The 22,845-nt window shown below is 59.0% G+C and overlaps 1 protein-coding gene across 2 annotated transcripts; it reads left to right on the forward strand.

Moving 5' to 3' along the window:
• Nucleotides 1-218: 218 nt before the first annotated feature.
• MLLT6 (MLLT6, PHD finger containing) lies at nucleotides 219-22,365 on the forward strand. Of its 2 annotated transcripts, XM_045889024.3 has the most exons (20): nucleotides 219-664; nucleotides 1,879-1,958; nucleotides 2,428-2,482; nucleotides 2,715-2,824; nucleotides 3,732-3,835; nucleotides 4,020-4,113; nucleotides 6,344-6,505; nucleotides 7,390-7,488; nucleotides 9,823-10,042; nucleotides 10,558-11,172; nucleotides 11,631-11,818; nucleotides 12,051-12,159; nucleotides 13,346-13,412; nucleotides 13,613-13,758; nucleotides 14,287-14,484; nucleotides 14,591-14,679; nucleotides 15,785-16,134; nucleotides 16,574-16,664; nucleotides 17,614-17,964; nucleotides 18,525-22,365. In XM_045889024.3, exons 1-20 carry the CDS (start codon nucleotides 556-558, stop codon nucleotides 18,564-18,566), a joined length of 3,279 nt encoding a protein of 1,092 aa, XP_045744980.2. In that variant the 5' UTR covers nucleotides 219-555; the 3' UTR covers nucleotides 18,567-22,365. The 2 variants fall into 2 exon arrangements, with proteins under 2 accessions (XP_045744980.2, XP_064438185.1); XM_064582115.1 differs by lacking the exon at nucleotides 15,785-16,134.
• The last annotated feature ends 480 nt before the right edge of the window (nucleotides 22,366-22,845 follow it).

Below are 22,845 nucleotides of genomic sequence, written 5' to 3' on the forward strand. Positions count from 1 at the left end.
CTCCCTACCAAGCCAGGCTTTGTTCCCTGAACCTAAGACTTTACCCGGCGGCGGGCGGCGGGCGGGCCGGGAGCGAGCGGAGGCGCGCGGCCATGGCTGCCGCGGCGGGGCAGGGGGGCCGGGGGGGCGGCGCGTGAGCGGGCGGCGCGGGGCGGGCGCGGGGCGGGCGCGGGGCGGGCGAGCGCCCGCGATGTGCCACTCGGCGCCTCCCCCGCCGGGCCCGGGCTGTGCGGCGGCCGGGCGGCCCTGGTAGCTGGGCGCGCGGCGCGGAGGGGGCGAGCCCGGCGCGCGGGTCTTATTGTTGGGGGGGGGGCCCGTCGGGGCATGAGGGCGAGAGCACGGCGGGGGGGGCGGCCAGACAGAGCGAGCGAGGAGGAGGAGGAGGAGGACGCCGAGGAGGAGGAAGGAGGAGGCAAAGAAAAGAAGCGGCGGCGGCGGAGGAGGAGGAGGAGGGAGCGAGGAGGCGCGCGGCCCCCCGCTCCCTCCCTCCCCCCCTGACCCCCGACCCCCGCCGGCCGGCCCCCCGCCCCAGCCCCGGAGGGAGCTCATGGGAGTATGAAGGAGATGGTAGGAGGCTGCTGCGTATGTTCGGACGAGAGGGGCTGGGCCGAGAACCCGCTGGTCTACTGTGATGGGCACGCGTGCAGCGTGGCTGTCCACCAAGGTACGGGGGTGGCCCGCGGGGGGCGGCGGGACCCCGGGGGCGGCGCGCGCGGGGAGCCCCGGGCCGCGCCCTCCGGAGACCTCCCGGGGCCCGGGCGCCCCTCCCCCACCCCACCTGAAGGGAAGGGAGGCGTCGGGGGGCACCCCCCGCCCGGTCCTGGAGGACCGGGTCAGGCATTGTTTTCTTGCCTATTGTTCCAGTCCCGCGCCCCCCACCCCAAGTTGAGGGAGTTTGGGGACAGACTAGGGGGCAGTGAGTGCACTCTCCGCGCCCCACACCGCCAGTGTCGGGGCTGCTGGGGGAATGTTTACCTGCGAGGTGTCCCCTCCCGCCCGGTTATTTTGGTCCCGGCTCCCGGAGGGAGAGGTCAAGGGGGGGTCATCCCCCCCTCCCGCTTCCGGATACTGGGAGGAGCGGAATTGGGAAGGGAGGAGAAGGGTCCCAGGGGAGAGGGGACTCCTAAAATCCTCCGGGAAGAGCTGCGGATAGGAGAGAGGTTGTGAAGGGGGCCGGGAATTGAGAAGAGGGAGGTTTGGAGTTTCCCCCAACAGCACATGGTTCGGGAGTTAACTCCTTGAGGAGTCTTGCCGAGGGCGCAGGCTGGCATCTCCCGCCTGTCTGGCACAGCCAGCTACCCCCCTCTCCCCCCGCCACTTCCTGGGACAACCCTTAATGCTGTCTCTGTCCGGGCTTCCCGCCGCTCTCCTATTGGTTACCTGCACTGCACCTGCCCTTGGCCTTGACTTTTGACCTGTACCTATTATAATTAGAGGCTTAAGATGAGGTCCCTGGACCCCCTACTTCCCCACCTCTTCTTCCCTTACTGGCCCTTTAAGAAATGCCCCCCCCCCCATAACAACAAAACGTGTTTGACTATCGTAAATGTAGTCCCTCTGGTTTTCTCTATTCCTGATGATGAAGACTGTTCCCAGGCAGGAGTTGAGAAACCCATCCAGTGTCTGGATCATGGGGTGGCGGTGGGGGTCTTCTAGAAGTTTAAGGTCAAGGACTCAGACTTCTCATCCCTGGAGTGCTTGGTTGTGTGGTTGAAGGCTGGCCATGTGCGGTTAGGCATTCCTTGTGATCCAGCTGTCTAGTGAGTGACTCCAGACAGGGGAGCAGCCCCACCTCCTTTAGAGTCACCCCCTTCCCCCAGTTGCTCTGAGAAAAGCCACTGCCGACAGATTTACTTGGTGATTCTTCCCAACCCCCAGCTTGCTATGGCATCGTCCAGGTGCCAACGGGACCCTGGTTCTGCCGGAAATGTGAATCTCAGGAGCGAGCAGCCAGGGTGGTGAGTTTGAGACTCCCTCCCCGCTTCTGTACACCTGAGCATCTCCTCCCAGTTAAACTAGGGGACTCAGCCTCAGGCTGAGGCTAGGGCGGGACTGTCACACAGGACTTCCTGTTTCCTGCACATCTCTCACCAACCCATCTCTCCCTCAGCTTATCCTTTACTCTGCCCCACCCCCAGCACTGGGTCTTTTATTTTTGTTAGTTGTTTGAACTTTTTATTATGGAAAGTTTCCAACATGTATAGAAGTAGAAGGAATACTATAATGAATTTCACGTCCCCATCGCTCATCTCCGACAATCACCACTCATAGCCAACCCGGTTTCTTCCATATCCCCGCCCATCCCCCATAGACCGCTCATTTCATCCTGGGGCCCTGTGAATGCGTTCAGGAAGGGCCCAGCTCAGCAGATCCCCCCACCCCCTTTTGGAAAGCCCCCCAAAATCCCTGTGCCCCTTGCATTGGCAGAGGTGTGAGCTGTGCCCACACAAAGACGGGGCATTGAAGAGGACTGATAATGGAGGTGAGGGGGGCCCTGAGCCCCAGAGCTCATCGGTCAAGGTCAGCAAGGCCCCCTGAGCGGGGTCTGGGAAGGCAGGAATGGACTATTTTGGGGTGGCCAGGGTGGGGCTGGAGACTGGGTTTGCCTTCCCTTGCTGGCAATGGAATCTGATGGGCAGGCTGTGGAGGGGGAGCCGTGTGCAGCTTGGGGCGGTGAGGGGCCAGGGTCTCAGGCCATCCCCCCACCGCCCCAGGCTGGGCCCACGTGGTGTGCGCCCTCTACATCCCGGAGGTACAGTTCGCCAACGTGCTCACCATGGAACCCATCGTGCTGCAGTACGTGCCTCACGACCGCTTCAACAAGGTCAGTGGGCCCTGTCCGGCCCCATACTCAAGCTCTCTCTCCATCCAGTGGAATCTGATTCTGTCCAGCCAAAGGGGGACTCAGGAGGTGGGTAAGCGCCTTCCCCTGCCAGACACCTGCCTGTGCTCTGGAACTCCTGGGGACGAGTAGCCTCCGTGGCAGTAGTAACGCTGGGTCGTGGACCTGAGCAAGCGCGTCACTTATTCATTCACTGAACACGTTGTACAGAATGCCTACTATGTGCCAGACCTGGGCCGAGGTACCAGGCGCAGGGGGTCACTTATCAAAACAGATGTGTTCTCTGCCCCGTGGAACGCACGCTTTTGTGTGGGAAGACTAAATATCAATAAACAGGCAACTAAAATAAATGCAGTTTGTGGTCAGTGCTGTGAAGAAACAGAAACAAGGTACAAAAATAAAGACTACCTCGTAGGGGGTCTGACGTTAGATAAAGTGGTCAAGGAAAGAGACATGTGGGCTGAGGCCAGCCTTGAGGAGGGTGGGGCTCCGGATCCAGGCATAAGGAACAGCATGAGCAAAGGCCCAGAGGTGCAATAAGCTGACTGTAAGCAAGGCAGACATAGTCCCTGGCCTTACAGGCCTCACCCTCCAAGGACTGCTGCCCAATACAGTAGCTACCAGCTACATGCGGCTACGTAAATTAGTTAAAATGAAATGCGATTTAAAGTCCCAATTCCTCAGTCGCACTAGCCACGTTTCGGGCGTTCAGTAGCCTGCGTGCTTTATGGCTATTGTACTGGACAGCGCGGTATGGAAAATTCCCATCATCGCAGAAACTTCAATTGGATAGCACTGGCCTAGGATCCCACGGAGAGGATAGAGCTGAGAAGGCCAAGGGATCCCTCGGGTAGAAGGGAGAAGGGGATGATTGTACCGTGTCCTGCAGACCTGCTACATCTGTGAGGAGCAGGGCCGGGAGAGCAAGGCGGCCTCAGGAGCCTGCATGACCTGTAACCGCCACGGATGTCGGCAAGCTTTCCATGTCACCTGGTGAGACCCCTGCCTGTGCCACTCCCCCTCCGGGGTTCTCTGGAGTCCCTGGGCAGCTGGCCCAGCCCCCTCCGAGGCTTGCCACGGCCAGCTGTCTTTTTGGTGGCGATAGCAGTGACGGTGGGAAGAAGTGGCTGGTCTGGTCTGCGGCCACACGCTTCTCAGGCTACCCTGTTTCGCTTAGTGCCCAAATGGCCGGCCTGCTGTGTGAGGAAGAAGTGCTAGAGGTGGACAACGTCAAGTACTGCGGCTACTGCAAATACCACTTCAGCAAAATGGTGAGTCTTGTCCGCCAGGTGGTGAGTGGGTCAGTCAGTCCTGCTTTCGAGGGTATGGGTTCCAGGCCAGGCTGGAGCCAGGTGCTGGGAGGATGGAGATGGAGGGAGCCCAGGCCCTGCTGTGAGGAGCTGTGCCACTGGATAAGGGAGGGGTTGAGGTACAGCCCGTGGGAGGTGAGTGAGGGCTGAGCCAGGCGGTCAGTCCCAGAAGACAGCTCAGACCCTGCCTGTCAGGGTGGGGCCAACATCTGTGGGAGTGACTGTGCTCTGGCCTCTGTGCAAAGCTCTTTACATGTGTCATTTTACGTGGTCCTCCCCGCAACCCTAAGAACTGGGTGTACAGTATTCTCCATGTTACAGATTAGTAAACTAAGACCCACCAAGGTCGTGTAACTTATCCCACAGCTGGTGTGCGGGATTCGGAGCGCACAGTTTGATCTGAAAGCTCCTTGGGGACCTGCCAAAGCAGAGACAGAAAGAAATGAGTCCTAGGTGGTGCCACTGGCATGGGCCAAGTCCTGAGGTGATAAAGAGAACTTGGGGACAGAACAGGGTGCTTGGGGAGAGTGAGGCAGGAGATGACCACAACACTCAGGCAGGGCCAGAGCAGGGCTGGCTTCTGCCCTGGGCTTCTGGGGCCCAAGAAGAGGCTGGAGGAGGGCTTCTGTTCCATGGTTGTGGAGGGGCCTGCATGCTCCAGAAACTCTGGCGGTGTCCTAGAGAGGGAGGCTGCAGCCTGAAATGGGAATTCAGCTTGGTCCTTACAGCTCCCCCCTCGCGCCGCCCCAGGGCCACAGGCTTCTAAGCGGGAGGGTAACATGATCAGATTTGTTTTTTAGGAAGATTACCCTGGCAGCCACTGTGAGGCTGGATCCCAAGGGCTGAGGCTGGAGGCTGGGAGACAGCTGCGAGAAGGGGGGGCTGGAGGGATAAGGCTGGACTCTAGAACTGTTTCTAGGTAGACAGGCCTACATGTGGGGGTGGCTGAGAAGGAGGATTTGAGGGTGGGACAGAGGACCCAGGCTCTCAGTGCTTGGGCACCTGGGCCTGCTATGAACAGGGGGATGCGGTGGGCTTCTGTAGGGTTGGCCTATGTCCTATTCCGCCCTGGATAGTTCCAGTTTGTGCCTGTCACCCTGGTGTAATTAATAGTTCCCCCTTTTGTTTTCAGAAGTGTCCTGGTTTGGATCATAAATTATATGGTCACCTTGGTTTCAGGGTTTGATGACAACTTAGGACAAGCTCTGTGGGGCTAACAGGAGGGGCCACAGGGGGATGTTCAGGTGTGGTGGCTGTCACCCCCCGCCCCCCAGCAGGGTGGTGGTGGCAGCCCCAAGGAGAGAAGTCTGGACTGGAATCCTCAGGTGCCCACCAGGATACGGTGGGGCAAGGTGTGAGGGGGACCGAGAAGGGGAGAATCTTGTGTTTGGCAAGGTAGGAGCAGTACCCACCACTGGGGAGCAACTGGGTTGGATGGGGCTTGAAATCAGTCCTTGGATTTGGCAATTGAGAGGTAGTGGGTGACCTTAGAGGGGACACCTGTAAGTCTGGGACAGGTGAAGCTGTCAGGCAGGGGCAGTCCTCAGCTGTAAAGGGAAGGAGGGGGCAGACACTGGCTGGATGGAGAGGCAGAACGAGGATCATTTGGGTTTTTGCTGTTGGGCATGTTTACTTCCCCCTTCTTAAGGGCATCAGGTCCTTTGGGACAGAAGGACCCCCTGTGGGTTTGATGGAGGGGGAGGGCCAGGACCAAGAGAGGAAAGGGCTGATGGCTGGAGCGAAGTACCAGGGGGCATGGGGCGGAGTGCAGGGGAGCAGGGACTGCCCAGGACTGCCCATGCAGCCTCTACCCCAGCGAAAGAGGTGGAACTGGGCTGTGGCTCAGGCTGCCTGAGATGGGCCAAGAGGCACCATGGAAAGATGTGGGCAGAAAATAAGAGACTCAGGCCCTTGTCCTACCTCCAGTGGTTCCTTGCTAGGGCCAAGACGCCTCTCGCTCTTCTGGGCCTCAGTTGCTGAATCTGTGCATTGCATAAGCCAACTGGGGAAGCTCTAGCATTTAAGACTAGAGAATGCCTTCTGCTGAGCAAAGTATCATTGAAGACACAAGGTCCTTTTAGTGACAAGCAGGGTGGGAGGGACTGGCCACCCGGGATCGTTGGACTTCCAGGAATCTTGTCCTAACCTAGCGAAAGGAGGGTTTGGCAATTCCTCTCTCTTCTTTCCCCAGAAGACATCCCGGCATACTAGCGGGGGAGGCGGAGGGGCCGGAGGAGGAAGTGGCACAGGGGCAGGTGGCAGTGGCTTTATCACTGGCCGGAGAAGCCGGTCAGCCTCTCCATCCACCCAGCAGGACAAGCACCCTTCCCACCATGAAAGGGGCCAGAAGAAGGTAAACGTCTTCTCCCTTTCCTTCTCCCGCCCACACCCACAAACACATAACCCTTCCTTCCTTCCTTCTGTTCCTTCTGTTCCTTCTCTTTCTTTCTTTTTCTTTCTCTTTCTCTTTCTTTCTTTCTTTTTCTTTTCTTCCTTTCTTTCTTTTCTTTTCTTTCATATTTTACTTATTTATTTGAGAGAGAGCACGAGCGGGGGGGGGGGGAGAGAAGGAGAAGCGGCTCATGACCTGAGCCAAAGGCAGACACTCAACCGACTTGAGCCCCCCAGGCGCCCCAACACATAACTCAGGAAACCACCACAAGGTGCCCCTGAGGCCTTGGGGCCTGCCCCCATCCTTCCCCTGAGGCCACTAAAAGCCAGCAGGGGACTGAGGCAGTGACACACGAGGGTCAGGGAGGGTAAGGTGAGGGCCTGGCTTCCCTGGAGCTCTCTCTGTGGTTGCTCCACATCCTCCTCATGACATGACAGTCTCCAAAGCCCTCAACACACGGCCCTGCACGTTTGCAGACACCTCCACAGTCTAGCCATGGGGCAGCCCACTTGTCTCTGTCCCCTCGTGCTGCACATCCCAGTGTCCCAGGTGGACACCCTCACAGGTGCGGGCTCCTGTGTGTGGTACTCTGTGTCCCTGATGTGCTAATGGGACAGGCTATTTTTAGCAAGCAGTCAGGAGGAGGGGGAGGGGCCTTTGGCTCCCAGGGCAACCTGCCTGAGCCATTCTTGTCCAGCCTAAGTCTCCCAGTCTCTCCGTAGGGGGAGATGATGCCCACAAAGCCCATCCCTGAGAGGGGACTATTCCCCCCATGCACATGGCATGTGTATCCTCAACCATACTGTCCCCCCACAACCCAGATCTGGTCACTTCTCCCTCCCCAGAGTCGAAAGGACAAAGAACGCCTTAAACAGAAGCACAAGAAGCGGCCTGAGTCACCCCCCAGCATCCTCACCCCGCCTGTGGTCCCCACTGCTGACAAGGTACTGCTGCCCACATGCAGGGGAGCGGCTGAGGTAGGGGAGGGAGACAAGTTGCAAGGGGTGGGGGTGAGCCAGGGACTCTGGGCAGCCCCCAGCAGCTTCAGGTTACTGTGCCTCTGTTCCCCACCCCACCCCTCTCCACTCCCCCCTTCTACCCTATGCTCCTCAGCCCCACCAGTCGCTGACCAACCAGGAGGGTCGGGGTGGGGTGGGGGGTGCTGCCCTGCCTGCTGGCTGCCAGATGTTTACATCTGCCTCTGTCCAGACAGAGAGCGTCAGCACTGGGCTCTTGTCTGCGGGTTCAGTACTCAGGTTGGTTCTTCACGTTCTGGGGCCTATTTCCCCAGAGATAGGCAGAGAGGACCCCTTTGCTCTTACCCCTCCCCCACGTCAGGACACTGCCCAGAGCCTGTCTCCCAACCAAAATCCCATGGTGGCATGGGCAGGCCCACGGACAGCACCCCGAAACTCCCATTCATCCCACCCTTCCCAGGCTTGGTATGTCGGGCCTGTCTCCAGAAATGGGCAACATCTGGAGGAACAGCCAGCAGGCCCTCCCCGGAGCTACAGAGTCGCTAATCCAAGCCAGAGCACCCCCTCCTTCCCCCCACCCCCCACACCGAAGGAGCACAGGGGCCTGGAGAAACTGCTTCTTCCTGTCCCCGTTACTACCCCACTCACCTCCACCCACCTTAGGTTGGCAGAGCTCTGGGCATCTTAGCAGGAGGCTTGGGTATCGGGTTTCCAGGGTGATGTTGTGGCAACTGTCCCAGTAACCCTCTCCCCGCCTGCTTCCCAGGGCTCACCTGGAAAAGCTTGTCATTCATGCCCTCTGACCTTTCCCTGGGGCCTGCAGGGCCAGAGATACGGGAATTCCCAGCGGCCAGGTATTCTCTGGATATGTAGGAGACTTCTGCCCATCCCCCTCCACCCACCCCAGCATTTCAGCTACCCCTCCCCCTTGCCCCTCTCCTCCCTTGCTCTCAACCACATCTGGCTCCCTTCAGAACTCCAGCTGTTGAAAAGAACAAAGAGGAAGACAGAGACCAGGACTCCGCCCAGGGAAGGGCAGCGCAGGGTGGCTATCGTCCCCTGATCCATCCTTCCTCTAGCATTTGTTGCGTTACTGAATACCTGGTCTCCACCAGGAGGAAAAGCACCATCCCTGGCAGTAATACGAAGCCCTAACTCACTCACGCATCACGTGCCAGGGTCCCTTCTCGAACAGGAGGATGGAAGGGGTCTGTGGGGATTAGCTCATTTAATCCTCAAAATAATCCAATGAATTAGGTATTTTTATTAACCCAGTCTAATAAATGAAGAAGCCGAGGCATAGAGAGGTTAAGTAATTTACCTTAAAAGCACACAGCTAGTGAGTGGGGGAGTGGAGATTTGAACACAGGCAGTCTGGCTTGAAGGCCCATACTTTTCCACGGGCCTCTGTCTGTCTCTGCGGTACATTCATCGCGGCTACCGGCGTCTGCCATTGCTGACCCCATGCTATGGATCTGGCTCTGTGCTCCTCGTGTCAGTTCCAAAGAGACCTCGCTGGCCCTGTCAGGACCCTGAAGCTCAGCAAGGTTGAGAGGCCACGCCACATACCACAGCAGGAGATGGCAGAGCCCACCAGGCCCACAGCCTGCCCTGCCTGACCCCAGAGCCCATGCTGCCCTCCGGGGCGTGCTGGAGGCCTCCGATGTGGGGACTGGATATTCCAGTGCAGTGTGGCAACTGTTGACAAGGCTGATGTGAGGACACGGTGCCCTAGAACTAAGAGGACAGAGTGACCCGGTCCACCCCAGGGATCTAGGTGGCCTCATGGATCGAGGCCTCATGGACTTCCAGGCATGAGAAGTTTCCCAGGCAGAGTAAGGAGAGGCCGTGCTGGCAGAGGCATGGCACTACAAGCTCAACTTGTCTAGGAAGGGCCCAGGGTGGCCAGGGGAGGGAGTGTCCGCCAGGTGGAAGGGCGGTGACTGGCGGGCTCAAGGATGGGGCCTGGGCAGTGCTCCCTCTGCCCTGCGCACGTCACGGCCAGCACAAGTCCAGCCTTCTGGGACCCACTAAGCATTTCTTCAGTGGATGACTGAACCGATGGGCACCTCTGGACAGGCTCAGGGACTGTTGTCACTCTCCTCTGCCTCAGGTGAAGGACAGACTCCCCTCTCCTCACACCCACCTCCCGGATCTGGGCTCCCCGCCCACAAGTCCTTCCCGAAGCCAACCTGGACTCTCCCCCTAGCGCCCGGGGCCCTGTGTCCTCCTGTCGCACTGCCAGGTCCGGGTGAGCCCGGGCAGCTGGCCTTGAGCCTTGCCCTCTCCTCCTTCCCTCAGGTCCCCTCCTCAGCTTCGTCCTCCTCCCATCATGAGGCCAGCACTCAGGAGACCTCTGAGAGCAGCAGGGACTCGAAGGGCAAAAAGCCTTCCAGCCATAGCCTGAGTCACAAGGGGAAGAAACTGAGCAGTGGGAAAGGTGTGAGCAGTTTCACCTCCGCCTCCTCCTCCTCCTCCTCCTCCTCTTCCTCCTCCTCTGGGGGGCCCTTCCAGCCTGCAGGTGAGTGTGGGCATCCTGGAGGAAGCTGGGGGCGGGACAGCCTTCGGCCCAGAGCTTCTCTAGCCAGGGCCTCTGCGCACTGCTTTGCGTCTCATTTGCTTCTTAAATTGGTTAAAGATGGGGGCTCCCCACCAAGTGACTCCTCTCCGGACCCTCCCCTCAGCCCCTCCTTCTCAGCCCCCCCCCCCCAACAGCCGGGACAATATTCATTATCCCCTGCACTTGGGCCATGAGGTGCCATTTTTAAAGTACCAACACTAATGATATCTTCTGTAATCTCTCCAGCCCAGTGAGGTCAGCTGGGCAGGAGTTCTCTCTCCCCTTTATGGCACGTGGGAAAGCTGGGGTGGGGGTGGGGGTGGGGGATACTCATGCCAAGACATAGAGACAGAGGCAGAGCTGGGACAGGAACCCAGGCTTCCCCCGCCCCCCGACCGGAGCTCTCTCCAGCTAGTGCAGTTGGGTGGGGGGTGGGATCTGGGGCGCAGCTGTAATTCTGTTTTCCCTCTGTGCAGTCTCATCCCTGCAGAGCTCCCCTGACTTCTCGGCATTCCCCAAGCTGGAGCAGCCAGAGGAGGACAAGTACTCCAAGCCTGCAGCCCCTACCCCCTCAGCCCCCCCCTCTCCCTCAGCCCCCGAGCCCCCCAAAGCTGACCTCTTTGAGCAGAAGGTGGTCTTCTCTGGCTTCGGGCCCATCATGCGCTTCTCCACCACCACCTCCAGCTCGGGCCGGGCCCGGGCCCCGTCCCCTGGAGACTACAAGTCTCCTCACGTCTCGGGGTCCGGGGCCTCAGCAGGCACCCACAAGCGAATGCCCACACTGAGTGCCGCCCCTGCGCCTACGGAGGAGACCCCTGAGACAGGCCTGAAGGAGAAGAAGCACAAAGCTAGCAAGAGGAGCCGACATGGACCAGGTCGTCCCAAGGGCAGCCGCAACAAGGACGGGGCTGGGGGCGCAGCTGCTCCCTCCCTGCCCAGTGCCCAGCTGGCCGGCTTTACCGCCACTGCCGCCTCGCCCTTCTCCGGAGGTTCCCTGGTCAGCTCTGGCCTGGGTGGTCTGGCCTCCCGCACCTTTGGGCCTTCAGGGAGCCTTCCCAGCCTGAGCCTGGAGTCCCCCCTGCTAGGGGCAGGTTAGTGACCCTTGGGCATCTCAGGGCCCAGCCAGTCTAGTGAGGGAACAGAGGCAAAGGCATACAGTCAGAGGGAAATGGGATAGATGCTCCGAAGGACAGAGATAAAGGATGGAAGAGCCAGTCAACTCTAAGACGCTCCCCAGTTCCTGTCTTCTGCTGGGTCGTGGTGGGAGAGATTGGAGTAGACTGCCAGTAGGACTTACCTATTAGAAAAGCCTGGAATCCCCCTGGCCTGGGCAGGGCAGTCTAATAAGCAGGCATGTCAAGCAGATGTCCCATAGGCAAGAAGTGACATCTTTGCAGCAAGAGGGTTAGACTGATGTGATACTCCCCAGATCCAGGGGAGTATTATCCCTGGGGAGGGGCTGCCCCAGCCACCTGACTGAGGAGGGGCCTGGGGCCTGGCGGGGAGTGGTGACCCGAAGCTTCCCTCTGTGTCCTTCTTGTGCCTGTAGGCATCTACACCAGTAATAAGGACCCCATCTCCCATGGTGGCAGTGGCGGAATGCTGCGCGCTGTCTGCAGCACCCCCCTCTCCTCCAGCCTGCTGGGGCCCCCAGGGACCTCGGCCCTGCCCCGCCTCAGCCGCTCCCCATTCACCAGCACCCTCCCCTCCTCCTCTGCTTCTATCTCCACCACTCAGGTGAGGCCTTACCCCTGGGCTCCTCCATCCCTGGGCAGGTGGGGGACAGACAGGCTGCCTGGGACACCAGCTCTCCATGGGAGAGATTGAGAGATTGGGCTTGGTCGCCACCAGAATGTCTCCCTCTCTGGTCTTCTCCCCAGCACACCTGATCCCCTCCCCCTCTACACACACAGTTGTGCCCTAGATCCAAGAATAACCACCAGGCTGGGCTCTACCTCCTTTCCCTCAGGTGTTTTCTCTGGCTGGCTCTACCTTTAGCCTCCCTTCTACCCACATCTTTGGAACCCCCATGGGTGCCGTTAACCCCCTCCTCACCCAAGCCGAGAGCAGCCACACAGGTATGTGTCTCTGACCCCATTCCCTGTTCTTCCCAAAGACCTGAGGGGCACCCATCACCTGCATGTCACCCCAGACAGATGGGAGGACTTTCCGGCTGCCCCCTCCCTCTGGCCATTGCCCGCCCTGAAAAAAAAAAAAAATTCACACACAACAAACCAGGGTACACTTAAGCACGTTAAAAAAACAAAACAAAACCGTGGAGGGACGGGACAGGACAGGACCGGCAGAATTACTACTGCTCACAGAAGAAAAAGGCTTAATGGTTTGCTCAAAGCAGTTGAAGTAGAGAAAGGCGGAGCCAGAGCTCACATTCTGGCCCTGACTCCAAGCCCAGTTCCCTGCTGGCCTTAGTCCTCGGGATGGGACCTTTCGAGTCCACCAGCTGGGCAACCTGCGCTCCGGGTATTTCGGAGTTAAGGGGGAGGATCACAAGCGCCCCTCCCCCTCCCTGGAGAGTCAACCCAGCCCCAGAGAGCTGATTGGTGCAGACACACCACCTGGCCGGTTAGGGGGCGGGGCTCACCTCCCGGCCGCCCGTTCAGGTAAACCTTCTTAAAGGGGCCGAATCCGATTCCAGAATTAATGATCTGACAGCGCAGGGTGACCACCTTTTCCAAAACCCAAATTGGAATTCTGTGGCCCAGCAAAAGGTTTTGCAGTCTAACTTACGAGTTTATGAATATGAGAAGTCGCACAAGACTAATTACAATAGCTGCAGTTTTTAAGGGCTTGCTGTAGGACAGCTGACACTTCACATTTATTACCTTGTTTTTAATCCTCCTAACAGTCATTTTAGTGAGATTAGTTTCAAGCCCAAGGTCACATAGCAAGTATCAGGTCCAAGTTCAACCGAGGACTGTCTAGACCCTGAATTTCTATAACCCTGAGTCTACCAGGAAAGAAATTGAGAGGTGGTTCTGAAAGAAGCCAGGCAGTGTCCGCTTTTCTGCCTAGAGAAGGGGAAAGAGGACCAGATCCCATGGCTGTGCCTCCCAAGGGGCCAGGTTTCCAAGCCCGGGCTCCCAGCGCCTTACGAGCTAGAACTGCCAGTCTGGGGTTGGGGGAGATCCTGGGGGAAAGGGGTCTGCGGTAAAGTCCCAGATCCCGCACCCACTTCCCAGGCGGGGACCGTGAGGCCGACGGCACCTCTTCCCCGCTGATCCCTGCTCCCCTTCTCCTTCCAAGAGCCAGACCTGGAGGACTGCAGCTTCCGGTGTCGGGGGACCTCCCCCCAGGAGAGTCTGTCTTCCATGTGAGGGAGGGGGCGGCGGCTTGGGGGAGGGGCTGGGAGCGGGGCTGGAGGGACACTAGAGGGAGGAGGGGACGGAGAGACGGGCGCCAGGAGAGGGTGGGGTCCAAGAGGGGACGACTGGAACCCCTGAGGGGGGGAGGAGGGAGACAGGAGTGGGGACGTGAGGTAAGCCTGAGTCCGGTTTTCTCTTCCGACCCCAGGTCCCCCATCAGCAGCCTCCCGGCACTCTTTGACCAGACAGCGTCTGCACCCTGCGGGGGTGGCCAGTTAGACCCAGCGGCCCCCGGAACGACTAACATGGAGCAGCTGTTGGAGAAGCAGGGCGACGGCGAGGCCGGTGTCAACAGTGAGGAGGGGTGGGGCCGGGCTGGGAGACCTGCCCTAGGACCCCCAGACTCGGTCACCTTTCTCTCCGAGGTCCCCAAACTTCTTTAAAGTTCCCCCCCTTGGCCCCGCCCCAGCCTTAACTCTTGGCTACCCCGAGCCTTACCTCTAACCTTTGCTAGGCCCGGCTGCTGGACCCGCCACCTGTGCACCAAGCCTTCGGCCTCCGCGGCCTCCTGGCCCTTACGTTACTAGGCTCCAACTTCCAATTTCCACCCGCCTCTAACGCTCCCAGTCAGGGCCTCGACCCCCAGCCTCAGGCCCCGCCCCCAGTCCTCACACCTCTGGCTCCCCCCGGGTCCCGCCTCTCCGAGCTCACCTGAGTCTCTTGCTATTGCCAGCGGGCGCCTTCTCCTTTGGGTCTGAGTCTGAATTCCTCCGCCAGGCCCCGCCCTCCAAGCCCCGCCTCCGGTTCTCTCGCCCCGCCCCCCGCCCTCGCCCCGCCTCTCCAGGCCTGCAGGGCTCAGGCGCTTTCGCCCTCTCTCTGCAGTCGTGGAGATGCTGAAGGCACTGCACGCGCTGCAGAAGGAAAACCAGCGGCTTCAGGAACAGATCCTGAGCCTGACGGCCAAGAAGGAGCGGCTGCAGATTCTCAATGTGCAGCTTTCTGTGCCCTTCCCCGCCCTGCCTGCCTCCCTGCCTGCTGCCAACGGCCCAGTCCCTGGGCCCTATGGCCTGCCTCCCCAAGGTAAGGGGATTCCCACCGAGTCCGGGAGTGGGAGCCTCTGCCGGGCAGTGGGACGATCCGGCCCCGACTCCAGCCCTTGACCTCCTTCCCTGATTCCCTCTTTCAGCTGGCAGCAGCGATTCCTTAAGCACCAGCAAGAGCCCCCCGGGGAAGAACAGTCTTGGCCTGGACAACTCTCTGTCCACGTCTTCCGAGGTGGGCGCTGCAGGGGGGAGGCGGGGGGGGGGCAGGAGGGGAAGCACCAGGGCCTTCGGGTTTCGTCTTCACCCTGCAGCTATTGGAGCCTGGGCAGTGAAGTGATTGGCTGAGCAATTGGTTGACTGATCCATTCCTTCCTTCATTAAATAATAATTATAGGTGCTTACTTAATGCCAGGCACTGGTCAAGCAATCAATGAGCAAAACGGTCAAAGCCCTGCTCCTGAAGATAGACTAGCGATCCAAGAAAATAATCATTACAAACCAGGAAAAGTGCGAAAATGGAAATATCTTAAGGGCTGTGAGGCAGAATCAGGGTGGGATTCTTCTGGAGTTAGGAGGTGGTTAGGGAAGGCCTCTTTGAGAAGTATTTGGGAAAGGTTTATTACAGCAACTGGCACCCAGTAATCCCCCTGTGATCGGCGGTGTTGGGGGGAGCAGTCTATCCTTAGGTTGTGGTTACTGTTGAAATCAAACAAACGGGGTGGTGTATACCTGAGCAACAATAATCATAGCGCTAACGAGTATTGATTGCACACTTGCCCTCTGAAATCATGTCCTGTGCTGAGACTTTCAAAGCATTGGTTTGTTTAGTCTTCCAATAACCTTATGGAACAGTACTACTATTCCCCCCATGTTATGAGTGAGTAAACTAAGACAGAGAAGCCAGTGAACTGTGGACACAGAATTTGAACCTGAGTCTTTCCCCTCCAGCTGCTGTTCTCTTGCCTGCAGAGTTACTTAGCCTGCTTAAGAATCAATGGCTTCACCCATATATTGGAATAAGGAGATAGTTCGGGGCAAGCAGTGAACCCTGGGTCTAGTTCACTAGATGGCCACCACCAACGTCCCTGTTCATGATTAACAAGGAGTGCGAGGGGTGCTGGGCCCCCAGGAAGTGATCTGTAAACGCGATTTGTGAAGACTATTTGGATTCTTAGCTTTTATCCCTGGGTCTTGCTTCTTCGTCCTGGGTGGCTCTGCCTGGGTGCGGTGGGGGTGGCTGTGCTCTGTGAGAATGCTGGTGGGTGCTGGGCCGGGGGCCAGAAAGGTCACGCTGGCCCCCCGCCCCTCTGACCCCTCCCTTCCCCCTCCCTCCCCAGGACCCACACTCAGGCTGCCCCAGCCGCAGCAGCTCGTCGCTGTCCTTCCACAGCACGCCCCCACCGCTGCCCCTGCTCCAGCAGAGCCCCGCTACTCTGCCCCTGGCCCTGCCCGGGGCCCCTGCCCCGCTCCCGCCCCAGCCACAGAACGGGCTGGGCCGGGCACAGGGTGCAGCAGGGCTGGGGGCCATGCCCATGGCTGAGGGGCTGTTGGGAGGGCTGGCGGGCAGCGGGGCCCTGCCCCTCAATGGGCTCCTGGGGGGGTTGAATGGGGCTGCCGCCCCCAACCCTGCGGGCTTGAGCCAGGCTGGCGGGGCCCCCACGCTGCAGCTGCCAGGTTGTCTTAACAGGTGAGGGAGAGCTCAGGCTGGGGAAGGGAACGGGGAGGCTGGCTCTGGGAGGGACTCCCCCCAACACCCACAGCCCCCCCAAAAGGAAGAATGTTCTCCAGTCTTACAGAGCATAGAATCTAGTCACCTCTTGGCCCCAGGTACTCCCGAGATGTTAGATGTGGGTGCCCTCTGGATGTGCTCTCCAGGGACGAAAGCATCGGTTTCTGTCTTGCACCCCCAGGCTTCCTTTCCCTTCCGGGAAAGGTCTTCCATCGAACTTGGCTCCCTCCCAGTGGTCTCTGAGCTTGCTCTGTTTCTCTGTAGTCCTCCTCAAAAACCGCACATCCCTGCCTTTCTCCACCTGGGCCTGAGGGAGTCTGGGAGCTTGGAGGGGCCGGGGTGGGGGAGGAGTGTCTCCCTGCCCCTTCCCACGGCCTGTGTTTGTCTCCTGCCTCAGCCTATCGGAGCAGCAGAGGCATGTCCTGCAGCAGCAAGAACAGCAACTGCAGCAGCTCCAGCAGCTCCTGGCCTCCCCGCAGCTGAGCCCGGTAATGCCCTCCCTTCGCAGGCAGCTGCGGCCTGCAGCTCCTTGGGGAGGGCCCGTGTCGGGGGCTGTGCAGGCACGGAACGGAGCGAGGGCCGCCCCAGGCTGGACCCCTGCGGGGTAGAGGGGATAAGGTTGCTCTCAGGCCCTGGGCATTGCGGAAGGGGTGCTCACACCCTAGAGGGTGGTGAGCCCCCAGTTACTGAGCATTTCCAAATCTCAGCCCCAGGGATCTTCAAGGGGGAGCTGCAGGGTCTGTGGCTGAGCAGGTGGGCGCCCTCTCAACCAGAGCAGCCCCTTTTGGGTTTTGCGAAGGTTTCCTTTGGAGAAAAGGGAGTTCTGCCTTTTAAAAAGGAGGGAATTGAAAAAACAGAAAACATAATCATTTTCCTAGAAAGAAACACAAGAAATCCAATTCAGCTGGTTACCTATAGTGGCCAGATGGGAACAGGGGTAGGAGCAGGATTTCTTAAGGTAAACGTTGATATTGTTTGGTGTTTGGAACACTGACAACGCCTTGCCTGTTCAGAGCAAAAATAGATGAATCTTAAAAGGAACAAAACAAAACAAAAAGAGGGGGAGTTGAATACTATTGAGCTAGCCTAGTTGTTTCTCAACTTGGGGTCATACCACCCCTGGGGGCATTTGTGGTTGTCATAGCGACTGAGGAACTGATGCAGCGAGGAGGTGGGGCCAGGGCTGCCAGACATCCTCCAGCTCTCAGCCAGGGATGCCCCGGGGAGGGGTGCCCCGGGTCGACAGTCAGGGCCCCAACCGCTTTCTTATCCAGATGGGGAGACGGAGGCCCCGAGTGGGGAGTTCGAGACAGGACCTTGACCGTCCCCCAGGTCTCCTTCCTCATGGCTCCAGTGAGGTGGGATGGGGCCCCGGGCCAAGCAGGGCAAGCTGGCTCCGGGGACCACTGGCCCCTGAGCCGTCTGGCCCCCTTGCAGGAACACCAGACTGTCGTCTACCAGATGATCCAGCAGATCCAGCAGAAGCGGGAGCTGCAGCGGCTGCAGATGGCCGGGGGCTCCCAGCTGCCCATGGCCAGCCTGCTGGCAGGAAGCTCCACCCCGCTGCTGTCCGCGGGCACCCCCGGCCTGCTGCCCGCCGCGTCCGCCCCCGCCCTGCTGCCCGCCGGGGCCCTGGTGGCTCCCTCGCTCGGCAACAACCCGAGTCTCATGGCCGCGGCGGCCGCGGCCGCAGCGGTGGCAGCAGCAGGCGGCCCTCCGGTCCTCACGGCCCAGACCAACCCCTTCCTCAGCCTGGCGGGGGCAGACGGCAGTGGCCCCAAAGGAGGGGTGAGTAGGGGGCCCCCGGGCCGGCCTGGCCGCCCTCACCTTCTCCGGGATGGGCAGAGGTGGAGCATGAGAAGGAGGACGGAAGCCACCCCTAGGTCAGCAAGGCGGCCCGCTCCAGGCCCCAGGGCCTCTGCTGGCTCCGCCGCGGGCGGACTCCGAGCGTGGGCTTATAGCAAAAGGACCAGTTAGAAAATGGCGTTCCTCCGGGGAGACCAATTAGAAAAGTCCGTTTCCTCTCTGAGTGGACCAGTTAGAAAAAGAGGATGCTCCAGGTGGGCCCTTTGGAGAAAGGCCCTCCCTCCTTCCTCTGAGGGCATATTGTCAGAGCCCAGGGTGCTGGCCTTGCTCAGCTGGGTGCCCTTGTGCAGGGCACCTTGCCCTCCCCTCCCCCCAACACCCCCACACAAACACTCGCCTTAGCCCAAGAGCCCAGGGCAGGGGCTTCAGCCGGGCTCCCTCACTGTGTCCTACAGCAGTGGCCTTACCCAGGCGCCTGTTCTCCACCGGGTGTTAGAACCAGACACCTCCTAAACCCCCAGCCTCCCTTCCTCTCTTTCCAGACCGCTGACAAAGGAACCTCAGCCAACCAGGAAAAAGGCTAAATCCACCCAGCCCCTCCTGACCCCCAGATGGAGGGGGCAGATCTTGGCCTGAGGGGTCCTACCTAGCCTGGAGCAGGCACCTGCACCCAGACACTGGAGAGCCCCAGCCCAGATGGTGTGCTGAGGCCCAGGGAGTGTGGGTGCTCCTGGTGCCGAGGACTGAGCCGGAGAGGGATGCCCCTTCCACTGGCCCCTCTCCCTCCGCACTGACCCCTTTGTGAGGGGCTCAGAGGGAGGACAGGCTTCAAGCCCACCTAGGAGCCCGACTCTCAGCAGTGTTTTGAGGTCCTCCAAGAGCTACGTGGGCCATGGCATAAGTGGGGGGTTGGTTGGACCCCCCACATAAAATGGATCAGCACTTGAGTGGGGAGAGGTGGGGGGACAGGCCCTGGGCCTGCCCGTGCGCGGAAATCTCTTACGAAAGAAGGGGTGGCCCTGCTTTACCTGCGGTTTCTTCCCAACTTGGGCAGATGGCAGAAGAGATCCCTTGGACTGTGTCTCCCCGGTCCCCTGCCCCCTAATGAGGGTTACAAGCTGAGCTTGTAAAAGCCCACAGATGAGAGAGCTGAGGAAGGGGCAGGACGGCACCAAACTAAGCCCATGCCTCCCCACCTCTCGGGAGTCCCCCCTCCCCCCCGTGACGGTGATGGGATGGGGGAGGGCAGGGGGGCGAGGCCCAACCCTCTTGGTGCCCTGCCCCTTGTTTGCACTATTGGATTTAGGAGTGCGGAGGGTGGGAAGATGGAGCTGCCTGACTCAGAGAGCGTGTGTGCCTGTGTGCGTGTGCGTCTATGTGTGTGTGTGTGTGTGTATGTCTGTCTGTCTGTCTGTCTGACTCCCCCTGGACCTGGGGCAGCCGAGGGCAGGGATAGGAGCAGTGCTCAGATGAGGCAGCAGCAGAAGAGGGCTCCCAGCTTTTGTTTGCACCCTCCCCACCTCACCAACTTTGGTCCCTTTCTGGGGCGTGAATGGTTAACAAAAACCAGAACAGTACTCCAATATTGGAGAGTAACTGGGGGCTGGGGGCTTTGAATCAGGGTAATGTCCTGCCTTCCCTCCCCCAGGCCCCCACATGGTCTCACTGCCCCCTCGGAGCCCCCCTTCCCCCACTGACAGTTGGTCCTGCTTCCCTGGCCCAGGGGGAGCCCCAGGGATCTGGGGGATGGGGCAAAGAGGGGGAGTAAAGTGCCACTTCCTTTGGTGAAAACCTCCCAGAATTAGCCAGCTTGCTTCCCCCCCCCCCCGCACCCCCCCCCCCCACCAACCAGGGGAGCCTTCAGCTCAAGCTGACCTGACAACTGTCCCTTCACCCACCAGCTATTTCCCCGGGGTGTAGGGGGCAATTCTCACCTTAAGGAGCCCCCACCTGCCCAGAGCCTTTGGTGGCAAAGGCTGCGGGGCCGGTCGGGCAGCCGGGAGCGGGGCGAGGGTGAAGCCTGTGTCTCTGTTTCAGTTGCACTGGGGTTGGAGCCGGGAGAAGGCGTTTCCAGCTTTCCCTGATGCTCGTGTCTCATCAGTCTTTGCATGTGTGGATTTTTTGTGTGTGTTTCTGTTTGGGTTTTTGTTATTGTTGGTTTTTTTTTAAATAAAGAAAAGAAGATGTGTATATTTTTGGCAACGACAGAAACGTAGTGCAGATATATTTTTGCCTGTGCTGCTCAACTGGTTTTTTTCTGATACTGAAAATAATATTAATATTCCTGTTGATAAGACTTTGTAAGATGTTAGGGAGCTGATAAAGGAGGGGGTGGGTGGGAATCCTTCAGAGGCAATTTCTTAGGCACTTGCAAGGGCTTGGGGGTGGGGGGAAGGCAGTTGTGATGACCTCAGAAATACTCACTTTTTATTAATGCTAAATATCAATTAGAAAGAAACGATAGGATTCAGCGTTTTATTCATCTTCATCTATTAAGCTCTCTAATTCCCTGCCCCCAAACCACTGAAAAGAAGAATAACCTTTAGAGGTTCTTAGAAGAGTTGCTCATTCACACTCACACCCTTGCCCAAGGCCAGCCCACTAAGAGCCTAAGTCAACTTCTGTTCTGGATGCTGAGGGAAGCCAATCCTCTCTGAAGCCGCTGTGGCAGAGAGTGAGAGGTCCCTAGGATTTAGTGCACTGGAACCAAGACCTCCCCGCTCCCTCCCAGCACCCATGAGCCTGGGCTTCTCATCTCCAAGAGCCTATGTTTTTCCAGCTTTCCCCAGGCTGGGGTGCAGCCGTAGGTAGGTTAGGTTGGAAGAAGGGACCCAGGCTGAGTATGGATTGCTGCTGTCCCTCAATTTGGGGCGGGGGGGGGGGGCATGTGAGAGGTCGTGCATTTCCTTCTTCAGAGGGAGCTTTATAATAGGAAAGTTCTGGAGATCTTCAGGATCCCAGTGCAGGGGGAGTGGCTTTAGTGACCTCACCCTCCTTTTCCAGCCTCTGTCCATTTTTCCAGGATGAATTTGGATGGGGAGTGGGAAAAGACACAGATTTGTGGATCTCTCTGCCTAGCAGAGAGAAGGGATTTGGTTTGCAGGGCGGAAATGGAGTCTGAAAATGCATGAGAGGTGCTTCGTGTGTGATCACGCTCAGCGTGGAGGTGTGAGGGGGTGTGCATGCTGAACCCCTGTCCGGCTTTGAGGTCACGACTGGTGCATGAGTGTCAGAGTTGGAAGGGACCTATCTTTAGGGGTGGTTGGAGTCAGTTCCTTGCTTCACAGGTGATAGCTCCAAGCCAAGGAGGGGCAGGGGCTTGGGGCAGAGCCAGGACCAGCCCTCAGGACCCTGGCCTCCTGGTCCTGGGCTCTCTCGCCCCCCACTGCACCACCTCCAAGTGGCTGTCTGTCTGTCCCTGTGTGTGTGAGTGCTGGGCTGGGCCCCGGGGTGGGAGGGTATCTATGTAGCACTGATTGTCTTAGCTCAGAGCTGATGGATCCTCTCCATAGACAATGACACTTTAAAGATTGCTTTTTTTTTTTTTTTAAGTTTTTCCTATTTGTGTGTGTCTTTCCCCTCAGGCTCCTGGGTCTACCGCTGCCTCCTGGTGCCCTAACCTTGAGGCTGAGTGCGCCCCACCCATTCCTGTACTGAGTTCTAGGGAAGGGCCTAGACAAGTGAGGGGAGCCAGAGCCAGGGGCCAGCTCTGAGAAAGGGGGACCTCACGTTTCCCTTTCCCGGAACTGGAAATGCAGACAACTGTTCAAAGGCACGGGCTCCCCTTGCCAACCTCCAGCATCTTCCTTGGTGTGTGGTGGGCCCAAGTTAGGAGTAGGTGGCTTGCTCCCAATTCTTATCTCAATGGGGAGAGGTGCCCAGACGGATTAAGGTCACTTCAGTGGGGAATCTGGAGGAAGTGGGGCACAACATCCTGGCTCCTTCCAGTCACATCAATCCGGATTCAAAGTGTGTCCAGCTCCCGACCACTTTGACTTGATCTACTGAAAAGTTGGGGCCTGGGGGGGTGCCTTCATTGCCCTTTGTTCCCTTCCTCCAGCCCAACTTGGGACTCAGGTGGCAGGACTGGAGACCCAAACCCTGACTCCCAGCCCCGTTTTCCCCCTATCCATCCCAGCCTGTCTCAATGTAGCAGAACCTTCCTAGGGGAGCAGGGAGGGGAAGCCAGAGTTGCAAACCCAGGGGCCCCTTTTACATTCTTTCTAGAACCTCCTTTATAGCCTCAGCCCAAAAGGCAATGCCCCCCTCCTCTCACTTCCAAGCCTGGAATTGTGCATAACCCGGATCTTGTATCTTTGTATAACGGATGTTATTTGTACGAAGGGCAGTTCATAAACAGCACTTGTTCTTTTAATAAAAGAATGTTTTACAAAAAAAAAAAAAAAAAAAAAATCCAAAGACCCCTGCTTTGTCTGGCTTTACTGAAGGGAAAGGGAGGGGAGTGCCAACGGTGGGAGCCTTGGGAGGGGGTGGGGGGAGGGGTGGTCTGTTACATTTCTTTAGGTTCACAGACCAGTACGCGCAGGACCCCCAGGTTCCTGCTGGGGACTCAGATACCTGCGCCCACCCACAAGGCGCTAATGCGTACGCCCGGGCCGGGCGGGAACCGGCGGCAAAAGCGAGCTCCCTGGGCCGAGCGGGAGCCGCGCCGCACTCCTGGAGACGCGGCCTTAGCCTCCGCCTGAGCCGCCGGCTCCCGGGAGCTCCCCGCCCACACCGGGAGGCGCGGGCCGCGAGCGCCGAGGCGATGCTCCCGGAGCGGGCGCCCCCTCCGCACCCCTCCGCCGGGGGCCCCGAGGAGGGGGCGGGGGCCGGCCGGGCTTCCGGCGGCGGCGCGGGGAG

This window comes from Mirounga angustirostris, unplaced genomic scaffold, assembly GCF_029215605.1.
Source record: "Mirounga angustirostris isolate CCGP_5_RB_7025 unplaced genomic scaffold, mMirAng1.0.hap1 SCAF_17, whole genome shotgun sequence".
In the NCBI taxonomy this organism is placed as follows: Eukaryota; Metazoa; Chordata; class Mammalia; order Carnivora; family Phocidae; genus Mirounga; species Mirounga angustirostris.